This window comes from Trachurus japonicus, chromosome 23 (genome assembly GCF_045865225.1).
Source record: "Trachurus japonicus isolate A0001 chromosome 23, Traja_1.0".
NCBI lineage: Eukaryota > Metazoa > Chordata > Actinopteri > Carangiformes > Carangidae > Trachurus > Trachurus japonicus.
Window position 1 is genome coordinate 1897033 of NC_140929.1, and position 16738 is coordinate 1913770.

The window sequence follows — 16738 nt, forward strand, 5'->3', positions numbered from 1 at the left end:
TACTGTAAAAAGCAAATTCCCCATGTGTGAGTGAGATTAATAAACAGTCTTATGTCTTAAATCAACTTTTAGCTGAATTTGGTTCCATTTCAAAATAAAAACCATATGGGTAAAAACATCTATTGCTATCGTAATGACAGATTAGAAAAATGAAATCAGTTTGTAGGTGTGTAAATGAACAATAATCAGTATTATTGGCAGTAATAGAGGGCTCCAATATGAAATGATTAGCTGTGACAAACAAAATGAATGGAAACAGTTTGACCTGAATAAAAGAGCTCAGGTTTTAAAGCTAGATTTTGGATATAAATAATAATTCTTATGATTTATGACTGTCTGTACAGGAAAATATGGATTTTATAAGTAGGTAAAAAAAAAGATCCAAACACAGCACAAACAGTGGAAGTAGCCTACTATAGTATAGCTATCTTAAGTACTACGTGTCCATTCAGGCCGGTGGGTGGTGTTGGTGGTGGTGATTGGGGAAGAAGGGGAAGGGGAGGAGGGGTCGGGGGGTTGAAGCTTAAAGACTTGTACTTTTTTACCTTGTATGTTACAAATGCTACTGTAAAAAGCAAATTCCCCATGTGTGAGTGAGATTAATAAACAGTCTTATGTCTTAAATCAACTTTTAGCTGAATTTGGTTTCATTTCAGATTAAAAACCATATGGGTAAAAACATTGCTATCATAATGACAGAAATGAAATCAGTTTGTATGTTTGCAAATGATCAATAATCAGTATTATTGGCAGTAATAAAATGTATGGAAACAGGTTGACCTGAATAAAAGCAGGTTTTAAAGATATATTTTGGAGGTTGGAGCTCTTTTTTCACAGTCAGAATAATTCTTATGATTTATGACTGTCTGTACAGGAAAATATGGATTTTATAAGTAGGTAAAAGATCCAAACACAGCACAAACAGTGGAAGTACTACAGTAGGCTATATATCTGAAGTACTACGTGTCCATTCAGGCCGGTGGGTGGTGATTGGGGAAGAAGGGGAAGGGGAGGAGGGGTCGGGGGGTTGAAGCTTAAAGACTTGTACTTTTTTACCTTGTATGTTACAAATGCTACTGTAAAAAGCAAAAGCAATTTCCCATGTGTGAGATTAATAAACAGTCTCATGTCTTCAATCAACTTTTAGCTGAATTTGGTTTCATTTCAAAATAAAAACCATATGGGTAAACATGCCAGGCTGTCGTAATGACAGATTAGAAAAATGAAATCAGTTTGTATGTTTGCAAATGATCAATAATCAGTATTATTGGCAGTAATAAAATGAATGGAAACAGGTTGACCTGAATAAAAGCAGGTTTTAAAGATAGGTTTTGGAGGTTGGAGCTCTTTTTTCACAGTCAGAATAATTCTTATGATTTATGACTGTCTGTACAGGAAAATATGGATTTTATAAGTAGGTAAAAAAGATCAAAACACAGCACAAACAGTGGAAGTACTACAGTAATATATCTAAAGTACTACGTGTCCATTCAGGCCGGTGGGTGGTGTTGGTGGTGGTGATTGGGGAAGAAGGGGAAGGGGAGGAGGTAAGGGTAAGGGGGGGTTGAAGCTTAAAGACTCGCAGCAGCAGCTTGGAATCGAAAGCCACCACAGAGAAGACTTGAAGAGTTTCACCGCTGAGCCGTGAAATGAACAGTAGCAGCTGATGTAGCAGCAGAAACTGGCCGGGGTGGGGGAGGGGTTCAGCGGGCAGAGCAGAGCGGAGCAGGGCGGAGGGAGAGGGAGAGGGAGGGGAGCAGCGAGCGGAGGGACTACTTTCTGCCAGCTGCCTATAAACTACAACTTTACTGTGTGTGTTTGGTTTCTGAATGCACAATAATCTTTTTGTGAGGAGTCTGCTGTGTCTAAATATATATTTTTAGGGGGGGTTAAAGTGTTAATAAGTGTTGATAAAAACACAGCGGAGTGTGGCTCAAGGCACCGATGTGAAAAAAATAAAAAAAATCTCTACTACAGCAACGTCGAAAGAATTGTAATGTCCGTTTGTGAGTCCCTAGAGCTGCTGCTGCTGCTGCCGCCTCTCTGTCTCTGTCCATGGTGCTAGTTTCTGTTTCACCGTCGTGAATACACTAGGAGCTTATTAGTATTCCGCCTTCAAACAAACACACACGGCCGCCATTTTGTGTCCACACAATATAATGTGAGAATTCGTGCTTTGAAACTGTGTTGAAGTTGTTCGCTGTCGAGTTAACAGTAATTTCAAACACTAACTGCCATCTCTGTTCTTCATCATCAACTCTCCGATCACATACTTCGGCCCCGCCCCCCTCCGATTCCCCCTCGACCGCTGATTGGCTCTCGCACCGGTCGCTCCGCGTTCCAAACTCCTGATTGGCTGGCCCTTCCCGCCTCCCCGCGCGCCGAAGCAGCAGCGTTGGCCAATCGCGGCGCGGCTTGTGTCCAGTGGGCGGGAAAAGGAGCAGAGAGAGAGAGGAGGAGGGAGAAGGAGGGGGTCAGGCTGACCGACATGGGGGAGAAAGAGGCAGGATTTCTGAGAACAAACTGCCACATTTGGCCTCTTTGTGTTTGAAGAGGTAAAAAAAAAAAGAAAAAAGAGGAGAAAAACTAACAGTGAGCAGAATGGGCTGGTGGGAGCTTTTCATTTCTTTCGCCATGTTTCCTGGTTTCTTAATCTTCCCCCAATCCCCTTGTTTTGTTTGTGTCTCTGAGTTGTGATTGTAGCTGTAGCTGTAGCTGTGTGGATGTTACTGCTGCCATTTTTCATCCTGATGCTGCTGGAATACACACACAGCAGATGATTCATGAAATATCCAAACACAGAAGGCCTCGCTAGTTTATTTAGAGCAACACTATGTCTGAATCCAGCTCAAGAACGATCTAAACTTAGGTTTAAGTTAGTTAATACGATGAAAATGAACAATTTGGGTAATTAATATGGTCATGATACAGTTTAAATATCTATACTGTTGCACTGTTCTTTTAGCAAATAACACCAGTTAAGCATTAGTTCAATCTATAGGTATTTATTTTAAGTTATAGTGGGGATCCAAAAGTTTTCAAAGGTATTTAAATGTCAGTCAACATACACAAAACAAGGACTTATTCACATCTCTAGGGTTTGAATATGTCAGGCTCAGTTCCCGACTAATGAACAGGAAATGATATAGCCTAAATGACTAAACATTTGTAGAGAGTGATTGGATTTCAGAGATAGTGTTTGTCCACTCAATGATATGCTCATATACAGAAATACAGACATTCATCAGCCACAAAATATGACTTATAGTCTAGATACTGTATATCTTTAAGGTGTAAAGTTTTGGTCAACATTAAAGCAAGGCTTTGAACACTATAGCTTAGGTGAAGATAATAGGTTTAGTTTGTTATAATGTACATATTGACTCTAAGGAAGTGGTGTGGCACTAACACAAATACACACATTGATGCATTTAGTTTGGAGGTTTAAGTTTAAACAGTTTGGTGCTTGGTGCAAAACGTAATGTTATACTCTTTTAATCTGCACACTACATTATTACACTGGCAGTGTAATGTGAACAGTCTGTATAATGGGCAATTGGTAAAGAGGCTTTCTGGACTTGTTTCCAAGGCGTCGAACATAGATTAATGGACACTGCTGCTTTATAAGATTTAAGAAGTTTAAATGGGTTCTTTGCTGTGGTATCAAAGTAAAAGTAGGATGCATGAGTGCAGCACTTGTTCTGAATGAACCGATCTCTTCCACAGAATCCACACTTGTGGTTTTAATGTCATTTTGCGTTAAGTAAAAGGAATATTCATGAATCTAAACTCGGACATGATATGTCAGCATTCTTGGTGTGCGATGATGAAACCATCTTCTTTTTTTAAATATGTCTAAACTTTTTTGACTTACAGAATTTCTATTTTATTTCCTGCAGTGTTGTGATTAAATATTGAGTTTTTATTGATCTTGAAAACAGAAAGTGGCATGTTACAGCTGACAAGAAACAGTGTGAAGTCAAAGAAAACTACAGTATTTACATGAATACAGAATTTCAAAGGTTATATTACATTACAATACTACTGATAAAGTGACATTTTCTGACTGCAGCTGCTCTGTTTATGTATAGATGCTGTTTTCATGACTTTATTTGCACTGGTATGTGGTGTTTTCAGGTTTTTTACTTCCACAGCTCAATATGACAGATTAGCCTCTGTGGGGCTTTTGTCTCTGCTCTCATTTCATCTCAACTAGATATTTGTTTCACATGGATATTGTGTTTATTGTCGTGACTCGTGACAGTGAACATGTCTCTCTTGGAAAAAAATAGACTTTACCTCTCTTATGTTTGGTTATTACAGAAGCTTTGAAGCATACAAGGTAAAAAAGAACCAGAAAGAGGTAGAAACATATGCAAATATAGAAATGTAAAACGATATAAAACAATCATATAAGGAGAGACAGACAAACATTCTGTACAGTTATGTGCCAAATTATTTCGAGAGTATTTACAGTTATTTACAAGACTAGAATAAAAATGAGAGATGAGATGAATCTGAGTGCTTACAGTTGTTTTGTGTAAAAACTACATATAACAGAATCAAAAGATTTCTATGTAATGAACCCTGTTGCACTGATATCCATCCTGTTGAAGTTTCATTAGAAATGTTCTGAACTGTAGTGTGTAGCTACTAGTAAAGCTGTGGTGCATGTTTCATAACAAAAGTCTTCATTTCATCAAAGCCCTCAATCTTATGAAGAAGAAAATGCCATTAAACTGTTAAATATTATTGATTAATATGATTTATAAAAGAAGCCCTAGCCTTTGTTTATACATTTTATACACACATATGTGTAGCCTATGTATGTTTGTGTATATAGGCTATATGTTTTTTCTTCTTTTCTTTCCCTGTTTTCTCATATGCAACCTTTATTGAGTTGTTGCCATCAATGTACATAACTATTCAATTCAATTCAATTCAAAAAACTTTATTGTCTATCACAAGGACAGAAAACCACCATACAAACACCAATATAAAAACTCACATTAAAAAATCTCACATAAAAGCTGCAACAGCAAGTAGATCTTGCCCTAAAAACAGGTAGGCTACCTATTTCTTTTGGTTTAAAATGCACATTGCAGTAGTGATAAAAGAGTTCTTGTGAGTATTTCTGCAAAAAACAATCAAACTAGTAGTTGTGGCACATGTCTAATGATTCATTTCTTCATTTCATAAAAGCCCTCAATATTATGAAGAAGAAAAATACCATTAAACTGTTGATAAATGATTTACAAAAGAAGCACAAGCCTTTATTTATTTCTACATTTTATAACCTATGTGTGTTTTCCCCTTTCTTTCCCTCCTCATCTGCACCTGTTCTTTTATTCAGTCGTTGCCATGAATGCTTGTGTAACTATTTGTGCAATAAAAAAACAAAAAGAAACTAGTAGGCCTAGTTGTGGCACATGTTTAATGACTCATTTCTTTATTTCATCAAAACCCTCAATATTATGAAGAGGAAAAATACCATCAAACTGTTTATTATTACTGACAAATATGATTTACAAAAGAAGCACAAGTCTGTAGGCTATTTATTTAGGCTATTTTATACATTTTATAACCTACACATGTGTGTTTTTCCCCTTTTCTTCCCCTCCCTCCATCTGCACCTGTTCTTTTATTCTGTCGTTTCCATGAATGTTTGTACATACTGTAACTATTTGTGTAATAAAAAAACAACTAGTGGCTCCTCCGCCTCACTGCGCATGCACGTTTTTTTTCTTCTTTTCTTTCCCTGTTTTCATAGGCTATATGCAACCTTTATTGAGTTGCTGCCATCAATGTACATAACTATTCAATTCAAAAAACTTTGTCTATCACAAGGACAGAAAACCAAGTAGATCTTGCCCTAAAAACAGGTCAAATGCACTGCAGTGGGGATAAAAGAGTTCTTGTGAGTATTTCTGCAAAAAACAAACATATTAGTAGTTGTGGCACATGTTTAATGACTCATTTCTTCATTTCATAAAAGCCCTCAATATTATGAAGAAGAAAAATACCATTAAACTGTTGATAAATGATTTATAAAAGAAGCACAAGCCTGTATTTATTTATTTTATAGGCTACATTTATGTTTTTCCCCTTTTCTTTCCCTCCCTCCATCTGCACCTGTTCTTTTATTCAGTCGTTGCCATGAATGTTTGTACATACTGTAACTAAAAGCTGCAACAGCAAGTAGATCTTGCCCTAAAACCAGATTCCTATTTCTTTTTGGTTTAAAAATGCACACTGCAGTGGGGATAAAAGAGTTCTTGTGAGTATTTCTGCAAAAAACAATCAAACTAGTAGTTGTGGCACATGTCTAATGATTAATTTCTTCATTTCATAAGCCCTCAATATTATAGAGAAGAAAAATAGCCTAACATTAAACTGTTTAGTATTAGGCCTATTGATAAATATGATTTACAAAAGAAGCACAAACCTGTATTTATTTATTTTTACATGTGTGTTTTTCCCCTTTTCTTCCCCTCCCTCCATATGCACCTGTTTCTTTTATTCAGTCGTTGCCATGAATCTTTGTACATACTGTAACTATTTGTGTAATAATAAAAAAACAACTAGAGTTGTGGCTCCTCCGCCTCACTGCGCATGCGCAGTCCAGAGGGGGGGTTGGGGGGTTGGAGAGAGAAGTGAAGGGGGGGTTTCTCTCTTCTCTTCTCTCTCTGCTCTCTCTCTCTCTCTGCTCTGCTCCATCCGGGAACTTCAGAATTACCATTGACAGCCGAAGCGCAACTTTTCCCCAGGCAAAGTGAAATCAAGCCGCGGACTCGGACAAAATATAGTTCCAGTCTTTCAACTTAAAATTACGGGCAGAAAAGCCCCCCCGCTGCCCGGGAGGAGCCGTCGACGTCCGGCCGTCCCCAGGAGAAGCCCCCCCCCGGGTCCACTGCCGCTTCCGCCCGGTTTGGAGCACTTTTGGAGACGGGCGGAAAGTGTGTGATGAGTCCTAGGCTGTAAAAAGAAGCGAGAACTTGCTCTCGCAGCCGGAGTAGTTCTTCTTTCAATTGTTATTGTCGCTTTAAAAAATCTTTAATTCACTTAAACTTCGTCTCGGTCGCAGCGAAAGTGGGAGAAAAGTGCTTTTCTACTCGGAACATGGAAGTACGAGGCCTGCAAGAGGCGCTGAAAGTAGAAATCCAATGTCATCAGGTAAAAAAACGAAACATCGTGTTTTTATTCTAAGATCATTCTAAGCCGAGCTGAGTGAGTGTGTGAGTGTCGCTGTGTGTGATGATGGGATGGAGCAAGTGAAAATGTGCAGGGATGAGAGAGAGGTTAACACTCCGGGGAGGAGGAAGGATGGATGGATGGATGGATGGAGAGGAGGAGAGGAGGAGGAGGGGGGGCAGCATGTCGCTTTGTAATAATAATAACAGTAATGATAATAACAGTGTTAATATGCGGCGGCGGCGGCGGCACTTTCACGGGACTTTTTTGGGGCGAATTGTCGGTGTCGGTGTCGGTGGTGTCTTTTTTCTTTTCTTTTTTCTTTTTTTTTTCATCTCCTCTTCCTCCTCCTCCTCCTCCGAAGAATTTGGAGTGGTAGGTAATGCAGTGGAGGAGGAGGAGGAGGAGGAGGAGGAGGAAGAGGAGGTGGTGGTGCTGTGTGGCGATCAGGACGCGACCTGAATATTTATGAGGAGCCGGTGGAGTCGAGTCGCTGTGGCTATCATCATCATCATCATCATCCTCATCATCATCATCTTCATCTTCCTCATCCTCACCCCCGCTTTGTTCCTCCCTCCACATCACATCACTGACTTTTTTTTATTTTTTTTTTTATACTTGAGACACTTTTTTTCCTTTTTTTTTCTCTTTCTTTTTTAAACCACCTCGCTGCTCCATCGGCCTCTAAACTAGTTGCACAGATGAAGCAGGACCCACAGGTAACTAACTATAACTATAACTAGCCTATAACTAACTATAACTAGCTATAACCGAGTGCTGTGGGTTTATTTTTATTTCTCTGAACCGGAGGAAACTGCTCCAGAGCCGGAGGGATGGATGGATCGGTGTGTGTGTGAGAGAGAAGGAGAGAAACTTTATCAGCATTAATCTCCTCTTGTGCTTTTTAGTCTTTACGCTGCTCCATCGTGACTCTGCTATAATAATAATAATAATAATAGCCTAATCATAATAATAATATAGATGTATAGGATCTGTATAGGCTATATAGAGAGAGCTGTAGCCTAGGATGTGGTTGTGTGAAGTTTGGGCTCATTGTGTGTGACAATTATGGGATGTTTTGTTGTTGGCTTGTATAGGATGGAGAGCTTAAGAGACAGCTGCACGACAGAATAACAGCCCTGAGCGACAAACAAGTAAGAGCCATGTTTATTCTTCTGTGTCGAGCTGGATGGCTTTTATTTCATTTTTTTATTTAATTTTATTTATTTGAACCTCCTCCCCCCTCGTCCTTCTCTTCTCTTCCTCCTTCTCTTCTCTTTTCCTTTCTCTTCTCCTTCTCTCTTACACTCTCATAGTGTTTAGTTAGTGTCTGTCCTGCCGGCTTCACCCCCCCTCCCTCCTCCTCCTCCTCCTCCTTCTTCTCCTTCTTCTTGTCTCGACACTCAAAGTTGTGTAATGTTGGAAAATGTTAGCGTCCATTTTGAGCAGGTCGACATGTTTCTGGAGAGTGAGCTATAAGCTAAGCTAACTGTGGCTAACTGTGCCCTTCCACTTTTTTTATTATGATTATTTTGTATTATTATTAGCCTATTATTATGGTCTATCATCATTAACAGCAGCTCAGTGTGTAGTTTGTGTGTGTAACGTGAAGCTGCTGTCGCTGTTTCAGCTGCGGGTTGTTACTTTGTACTTTATTCTGCTGCTGTTATTTCCTCTCCATCACGTGATCACAGCGGCGCATCTGATTGGCCCACGGCTACGCTTTCACTTTTTTCTTTTCTTTTTATATCCTCCACACATATATATTTATATATATTTACTATCTGCTCTGCTGCAGTCAGTCGTTGTGTTGTATAGTTGCATGAAGTTGTGCAGCAGCAGCAGCAGCAGCAGCAGCAGCAGCAGCAGCAGCAGCAGGTGCTCTGCCCCGGACATAGAGGCTGGTTGTCGGCTGCAGCAGCGTTCAGCACCGCGGTCAGCTCCTCCATGCTGCTGCTGCTCCTCTAGCTCCTCTATGCTGCTGCTCCTCCTGCTCCTGCTCCTCCATGCTACTGCTCCTCCATGCTGCTCCTCTATGCTCCTCCTGCACAACTTCCCCCACCACCAACATTAGCAGCAGAGAAGGAGGAAAAGGAATTAATTTAAAGGAAATGTATGGATGTTTATTAGGCTAAAGCAGTGGTTGTCTAGTTTATAGGTGAATAGTTCAGGGCCTGTTGGACTTTACAGTAGGCTAACTTACAAACACAGTTTAAAGCATAAAAACAGCAACAGTGAGACATTAACAACAGAAAAGGAGGACGAGGAGGAATGTATTTAAGGAAATAGCTGGATATTTAGTTTATTTAGCCTATTGAAGCAGTAGCCTAGTTGTGTTTGTTGGACTTAAGAGTTACAAACACAGTTAAAACAACAACAGTGAGACATGGCAGCAACAAAGAAGGAGGAGGAGGAATTTAATTTATGGAATTATGTGTATATTTATTAAAGTAGTGGTTGTCTTGTTGTGTTTGTAGGTGAGTAGTTCAGGGCCTGTTGGACTTTACAGTTAAAATAAGTAGAACACAACAATGAGACACATTAACAACAGCAACAGAGAAAGAGGAGGGGTTTATTAAAGGAAATATGTGGATATTTATTGAAGTAGTCGCTGTCTAGTTGTGTTTGTAGGTGAGTAGTTCAGGGCCTGTTGGACTTTACTGTTACAAACACAGTTAAAAGCATTAAAACAACAACAATGAGACACATTAGCAACAGAAAAGGAGGACGAGGAGGGATCCTATTTAAAGGAAATAGCTGGATATTTAGTTTATTTAATAAGCAGTGGTTGTCTAGTTGTAGTTTTGTTGTGTTTGTAGGTGAGTAGTTCAGGGCCTGTTGGACTTTACAGTTAAAACTATTAAAACAACAATAAGGCACTTTAACAACAGTAGCACAGAAGGAGGGGGATTAATTTAAGGAAAATATGTGGACATTTATTGAAGCAGTGGTTGTCTAGTTGTGTTTGTAGGTGAGTAGTTCAGGGCCTGTTGGACTTTACAGTTGAAATAAGTAGACAACAACAATGACACACATGAGCAACAGCAGCAGAGAAAGAGGTGGGGTTTATTAAAGGATATATGTGGATATTTATTGTCTAGTTGTGTTTGTAGGTGAGTAGTTCAGGGCCTGTTGGACTTTACAGTTACAAACACAGTTAAAACCATTAAAACAACAACAATGAGACACATTAACAGCAGAAAAGGAGGAAGAGGAGGAATTTATTTTAAGGAAATAGCTGGATATGTAATTTATTTAATAAGCAGTCGGTGTTTTGTTGTGTTTGTAGGTGAGTAGTTCCGGGCCTGTTGGACTTAAGAGTTAAACACAGTTAAAACAACAGTTGATTTCACAGTAAAAACTATTAAAACAACAGCAGAGGAGGAATTAATTTAAGGATATGGATGTTTATTGAAGCAGTGGTTGTCTAGTTGTGTTCATAGGTGAGTAGTTCAGGGCCTGTTGGACTTTACAGTTAAAATAAGTAGATGACAACAATGACACACATTAGCAACAGCAGCAGAGAAAGACGAAGGATTTATTAAAGGAAATATGTGGATATTTTTTGAAGTAGCAGTTGTCTAGTTCAGTTTGTAGGTGAGTAGTTCAGGGCCTGTTGGACTTTACAGTTAAAAGTATTAAAACAACAACACTGAGACACATTAACAACAGAAAAGGAGGACGAGAAGAAATGTATTTAAGGAAATAGCTGGATATTTAGTTTATTTATTGAAGTAGGCTAGTGCTTGTCTAGTTGTGCCTAGTTCAGGGCCTGTTGGACTTTACAGTTAAAAGCATTAAAACAACAATGAGACATGTTGACAACAGAAAAGGAGGATGAAGAGGGATTTATTTATAGAAACAGCCGGATATTTAGTTTATTTATTGAAGTAGTGGTTGTGTTTGTAGGTGAGTAGTTCAGGGCCTGTTGGACTTTACAGTTACAAACACAGTTAAAACAACAACAAAGAGACACATTTACAACAGAAAAGGAGGACGAGGAGGAATTAATTTAAGAAAATAGCTGGATATTTAGTTTATTAATCAAAGTAGTTGGTGTTTTGTTGTGTTTGTAGTTGAGTAGTTCAGGGCCTGTTGGACTTTAAAGTTACAAACACAGTTAAAACAACAATGAGACACATTAACAACAGTGGCACAGAAGGAGGGGGATTAATTTAAGGAAAATATGGATATTTATTGAAGCAGTAGGCTAGTTGTCTAGTTGTGTTTGTAGGTGAGTAGTTCAGGGCCTGTTGGACTTTACACTTAAAATAAGTAGAACACAACAATGAGACACATTAGCAACAGCAGCAGAGAAAGACGAAGGATTTATTTAAGTATATATGTGGATATTTATTGAAGTAGTGGTCGTCTAGTTGTGTTTGTAGGTGAGTAGTTCAGGGCCTGTTGGACTTAACTACAGTTAAACACAGTTAAAAGCATTAAAACAACAACAATGAGACACATTAACAGCAGAAAAGGAGGGATTTATTTAAGGAAATAGCTGGATATTTAGTTTATTTATTGAAGTAGTGGTTGTCTAGTTGTGTTTGTATAGGTGAGTAGTTCAGGGCCTGTTGGACTTTACAGTTTAAAGCATTAAAACAACAATGAGACACTTTAACAACAGAAGCAGAGAAAGAGGAGGGGTTTATTAAAGGAAGATATGTGGATATTTATTGAAGTAGCCTATGGTTGTCTGGTTGTGTTTGTACGTGAGTAGTTCAAGGCCTGTTGGACTTTACAGTTACAAACACAGTTAAAACAACAGTTGATTTCACAGTAAAAACTATTAAAACAACAGCAGAGGAGGAATTTATTTAAGGAAATATGTGGATATTTATTAAAGTAGTGGTAGTTGTGTTTATAGGCGAGTAGTTCAGGGCCTGTTGGACTTTACAGTTAAAATAAGTAGACAGCAACAATGAAACACATTAGCAACAGCAGCAGAAGAAGAGGAGGAATTTATTTAAGGAAATATGTGGATATTTATTGTCTAGTTGTGTTTGTAGGTGAGTAGTTCAGGGCCTGTTGGACTTTGCAGATAAAACCATTAAAACAAGACAAAGCAGCAGCAGCAGCAGCAGCAGCAGCAGCAGCAGCAGCAGCAGCAGCAGCAGCAGCAGCAGCAGCAGCAGCAGCAGCAGCAGTTCGGTCTGTGTTGTGTTTATTCCAGTTTGTTTTCCCTGAATGTTTCCTCTTCTTCCTCTTCCTCTTCCTCTCGTCTCAGTTTAGTGTTATAGTGGAAGCTTCCATTTTGAAAAAGCAGAGGGGGGGAGGAGAAGGTTGGCCGGTCGGTCGGGAAAAAGTCTGCAGAGTTTCTACAGGAGGAGGAGGAGGAGGGGGAGAAGGAGGGGGGGGAGGAGGGGGATGGGCCCCATTCATGCCTAACATTACCATTTTGATTGCTTTGATGCTGTTTTTGGTTTGGAGGGGGGGAGGGGAGGCAGGAGAGAGAGGGAGAGAGAGAGAGAGGGAGAGAGGCAGAAAGCCCAGTCAGCAGCATGAGACGTGTTTAATCACTGATTTCCTTCTACTTCTTCTTTTATAGAACCAATCGTCTTGTTGTTTACATCTACTTCCTGGTAGAAAAGCAGCGTGAGAACAGTAGTGACAGAGGAGAGTTTACTCCACCCCATAGCTACTTGAGTAAGAGTACAAATAGCCTACTACTGGTCAAAATTACAAGTAAAAGTAGCTCAGTCGACATGTTACTCCAGTAAGAGTAAAAAAGTACATGCTTTTAAATTTACTTTAAGTAAAGTAAGAGTTAATTTCTTATTTTTCACATGAATGAATTACTATAGTTTTTTCTAAATGAATTTAAGGAGCTTTTAACTCTTGTTTCTGAGAATTAAAGCAGAAGTAAGGTGAATGTTTGTGTTAATCTAAGTCTTAAATAGTTGTATCTTCCGACAGCAATCACTTCTATAGAGTGTTTGGTCTGAAACACGGGTCTGTCAGTCACTCTGCTCTGCTCTGAGCCCAGGAGAAAACTTTCCTTGTATCCTACAACCTTTATCCAATGAGGAGAGAGAACGGCATAAAGGGGCAGTCCTCTCTGTGTGTGCAGCCAAGGGATGCGCCTGAATGTGGTGACGTAGGGACGAGGGCGGGGACTGCTAACTCCATCTGCTGACAGGAAGTTAGACAAAACCACCGGATCGCTTACTTCTGCTTTAAGTAGGCCTAAGTAAAGTAAGAGTAAGAGTAAATGTCTTATTCTTCACATCAATGAATGACTCTAATTGTTTGTAAATGAATGTAAGGAGCTTTTAACTCTTGTTAGTGAGAATGAACTCTTTGCTGCTCAGCTGCACTGATGTGCTGCTTTTAGGGGTCAGGGTTTCCTTCACAGACAAACACAGCTTGTGTCCAATAGGATTTTAGAAAAAGACCTGAAAGTAACCAGTACTTTTCAGCCTTCCTACTAATTAACTCCAGTAAAAGTACTAATATTTGTCTTGGAAATGTATTCAAGTACAAAGAAATCTAATAGGAAGTAAAGTACAAATAGGCTACTCAAGTAAATTTTCTCTGTTGGACCGTTCCTGTCCACCACTGTATCTACTTTTTCATGTTACTATATCACTGTTTAGACTAATCTGATGTTTGTAAAGTCTATAAAACCAATGATTGGACAAACATTACTATTTCTGTGTGCACATTTTTGTAATTAGTCATGGTTATCATAGATTAGCCGGGCTAACGGTTAGCTACCTGTTTAACTTTAATAACTCAGTGACTCAATAAACGCTCCATGAAAAAATATTTTCTCCAGCGGATATCTGAGTTCCAACATGACTGAGCTAACTGGAGTAGTTTCATGTCGTGTCCCACAACGGGAGGGTTTTAACAGCTGACGTCCTGCTGTTAGCTTAGCTACCGCCGTTAGCTTAGCTACCGTTAGCTGTCCCTGTCAGCTGAGCCACTGATGCTTTCTAGACACTGTGATTCCCCCAAACTGAGTAAATACAACACATAGCAACACAAAACACACACACAGAAATAGTAATGTTTCTTCAATCATTTCAGATTTGTCTAAACTGTGATAGTTGTGTGAAAAACATGCTAGGCTATAGCTAAACTCTCGTTTTTTACCACTGTTCTCATTCAAATTATGTGCTGGTTTTCTACCAGGAAGTAGAATGTAAACAACAAGGACCGTTTAACTTTTCCTCTCCCTCCTCCTCTCTTCGCTTCGCTCTCAGGCTGAATTAGTCCTCACTTTACTTTACATCCACATCCACAACATTTTTATTTCATTTCATTTCATTTAATGACGATGATCCAACCAGGACGGAGCCACACACACACACACTTCTGAGGTCTCTCTCTGTCAACATTCGCTTCGCTTCCAAAATCAACTCTCCTTGAACTTTGAGGCTCTGAGAGAGAGAGAGATAGACAGAGGGTTTATCGGTTAGAGGCAGAAATAATAATATAATAACATAATAATAATAACTACACAGCTGCACTAATGTTAGATAGAAGATGGTAAAAGTGCACAAATCTGTTCAGAGCAGTTGTTTCTCCTCGGTGCTGTGTTTTTATATATTTTTTTAACCTTTATTTGACCAGGCAGAATCATTAAGAACTAATTCTTCTTTACAATGATGTTCCTGACAAGAGGCTGTGTGTTTCCATAGTGAACCACTTTAGCTTTCACTCTTCAGTAACCTGCAGAATAGTTAAAAATAGTTCAATAATAGTTAAAAATCAATGTAAAAAGATGGTTATATGATGTTTTTCCCACATTATCCACCTACTTCTACTTCAGACTTCAACTCTGTATCAGTTTATTTGTCACATATAATTACAGTGAGATGTTTATGTAGCTTTCAGTGGTTGGATAAGAAAATAAGAATCTGTTATTAAATCATTTAAAAAGAAGAGAAACAGAGATGAGAGAGTGAGTGAGTGGGATGAAACCTGGAGGTCGTCTCATGGTCACAGTTTTTATTCCCCCTCCGAGGCCTCAGCATCCATGTTGTTATTAGTAGAAATAATAATAATAATAATAATATATAGAGCTGTAACAATTAATCTATTCTGATAATCTAATAATCACTTTGAGTAGTTTTTTGAAGTAAAAAAAGCTCCAGATTCTCTGATTCCAGCTTCTTCAATGTGAATATATCTGGTTTCTTTGTTCCTTTATGACAATAAACTGAGTCTCTCTTTGGTTTGTTGACAAAACAAGACATTTGAGGACGTTTGAGAAACACTGATTGATATTTTTCAGTATTTTTTAACATTATATCGACCAAACTACTGATCGATTCATCGTTTAAATGATCGACAGGTTAATCTATAATGATAATAATGGTTAGTTGCAGCTCTATGTGTAATAATATGTGAATAAAACAGCAGTTGTAGCTCCAGTGTGTCAGAGAGGAGCAGCTGATGGATGTAAATACAAATGAACTGTGATCAGAGAAGTAGAATAAGTAGAAGTGGAGCAGCGTGTGTGTGTGTGTGTGTGTGTGTGTGTGTGTGTGTGTGTGAGAGACAGAACAGATTCATTGATTCTTTTTCTCTCCTCTACTTGCTCTGTGTTGCGTCATGGCAGCGACTCGTCAGGTGGAGAGAAGTTGCTTTTATTTTTTCATCTTCATCTTCTTTCTGCTCCACTTTATTTATTCTGAGCCTTTTCACAGCAGCTCAGCGTCTGTGTGTGTGTGTGTGTGTGTGTGTCAGTGTCGGGACGTTTCAGCTTCTGGAGGAAAAACTAAAAACAAAACTAAAACCAAACAGAAACTCAGTAGTGGATTCATCCTCTGTGGTTTTCTACTCTGTGATCTCTCAGTCACTCTGGAGCTGAAAGATTTCCAATGGCCGCCGTCGTCGTCGTCGTAGTGGTAGTGAAGGCAGCAGCATCTGTAACCATGGATACCTGCCTCTGCTTCTTAACCCGTCCTCAGTGTGTAAACCTCATTAAGGCTGTAAAGTTTCACTCCTGTACATGGAGTTAAGTACTAAATATACGTACTGTATATATATCATAGGTAGGGTTGAAAAGGGCCGGAACATTTCCAGAAACTTTCCATGGAAAGTTAAGCTGGGGAATTTTGGAAATAGTCCAAATTGGAAACTTTCCATGGGAATTATTGGGAATTTATGAGAATTAACTGGAAATTGGGGGTAATTTAAACAAACTGTATCATGTAAATATTTAGTTTTGTCATAAACAGACATCCATGCAACATAATACAATTAAAAAACATGACATTTCAACAGATTTATTTTTGAATAGAACTTTATCAAGTTTTAATTCTTGTATGAACAATCAATTCTTTTACTGAACAACAAAAACATGATGAATGTTGAGTAAAATATTACTAGTTCCCTGTTAAGGGCCAACCTTTCATTTTGTAAATTTTGGATTTATTCCTGTTAATTCCCATGGAAAGTTTCCAACTTTGAAAATTCTGCAAAAATTTTGCAACCCTAATCATAGGATGTGGAAAATAGTACAAAAACAAGATAAAAGCAGTTTTAAAGGAGTGTGTGTGTGAGGTAGTGAGTGTTGTGTTTGTTTTGGATT

General features: G+C 38.7%; 1 protein-coding gene across 1 annotated transcript in view; it reads left to right on the top strand.

Moving 5' to 3' along the window:
• Window positions 1–6707: 6707 nt before the first annotated feature.
• The window catches only part of phf21b (PHD finger protein 21B), a 109577-nt gene continuing 99546 nt past the window's right edge, over window positions 6708–16738 (top strand). The window contains exons 1-2 of the mRNA XM_085769931.1: window positions 6708–7173; window positions 8289–8345. Coding sequence (XP_085626057.1) covers window positions 7120–7173; window positions 8289–8345 — 111 coding nt within the window. The 5' untranslated portion in view covers window positions 6708–7119. The remainder of the gene's footprint in view (window positions 7174–8288; window positions 8346–16738) is intronic.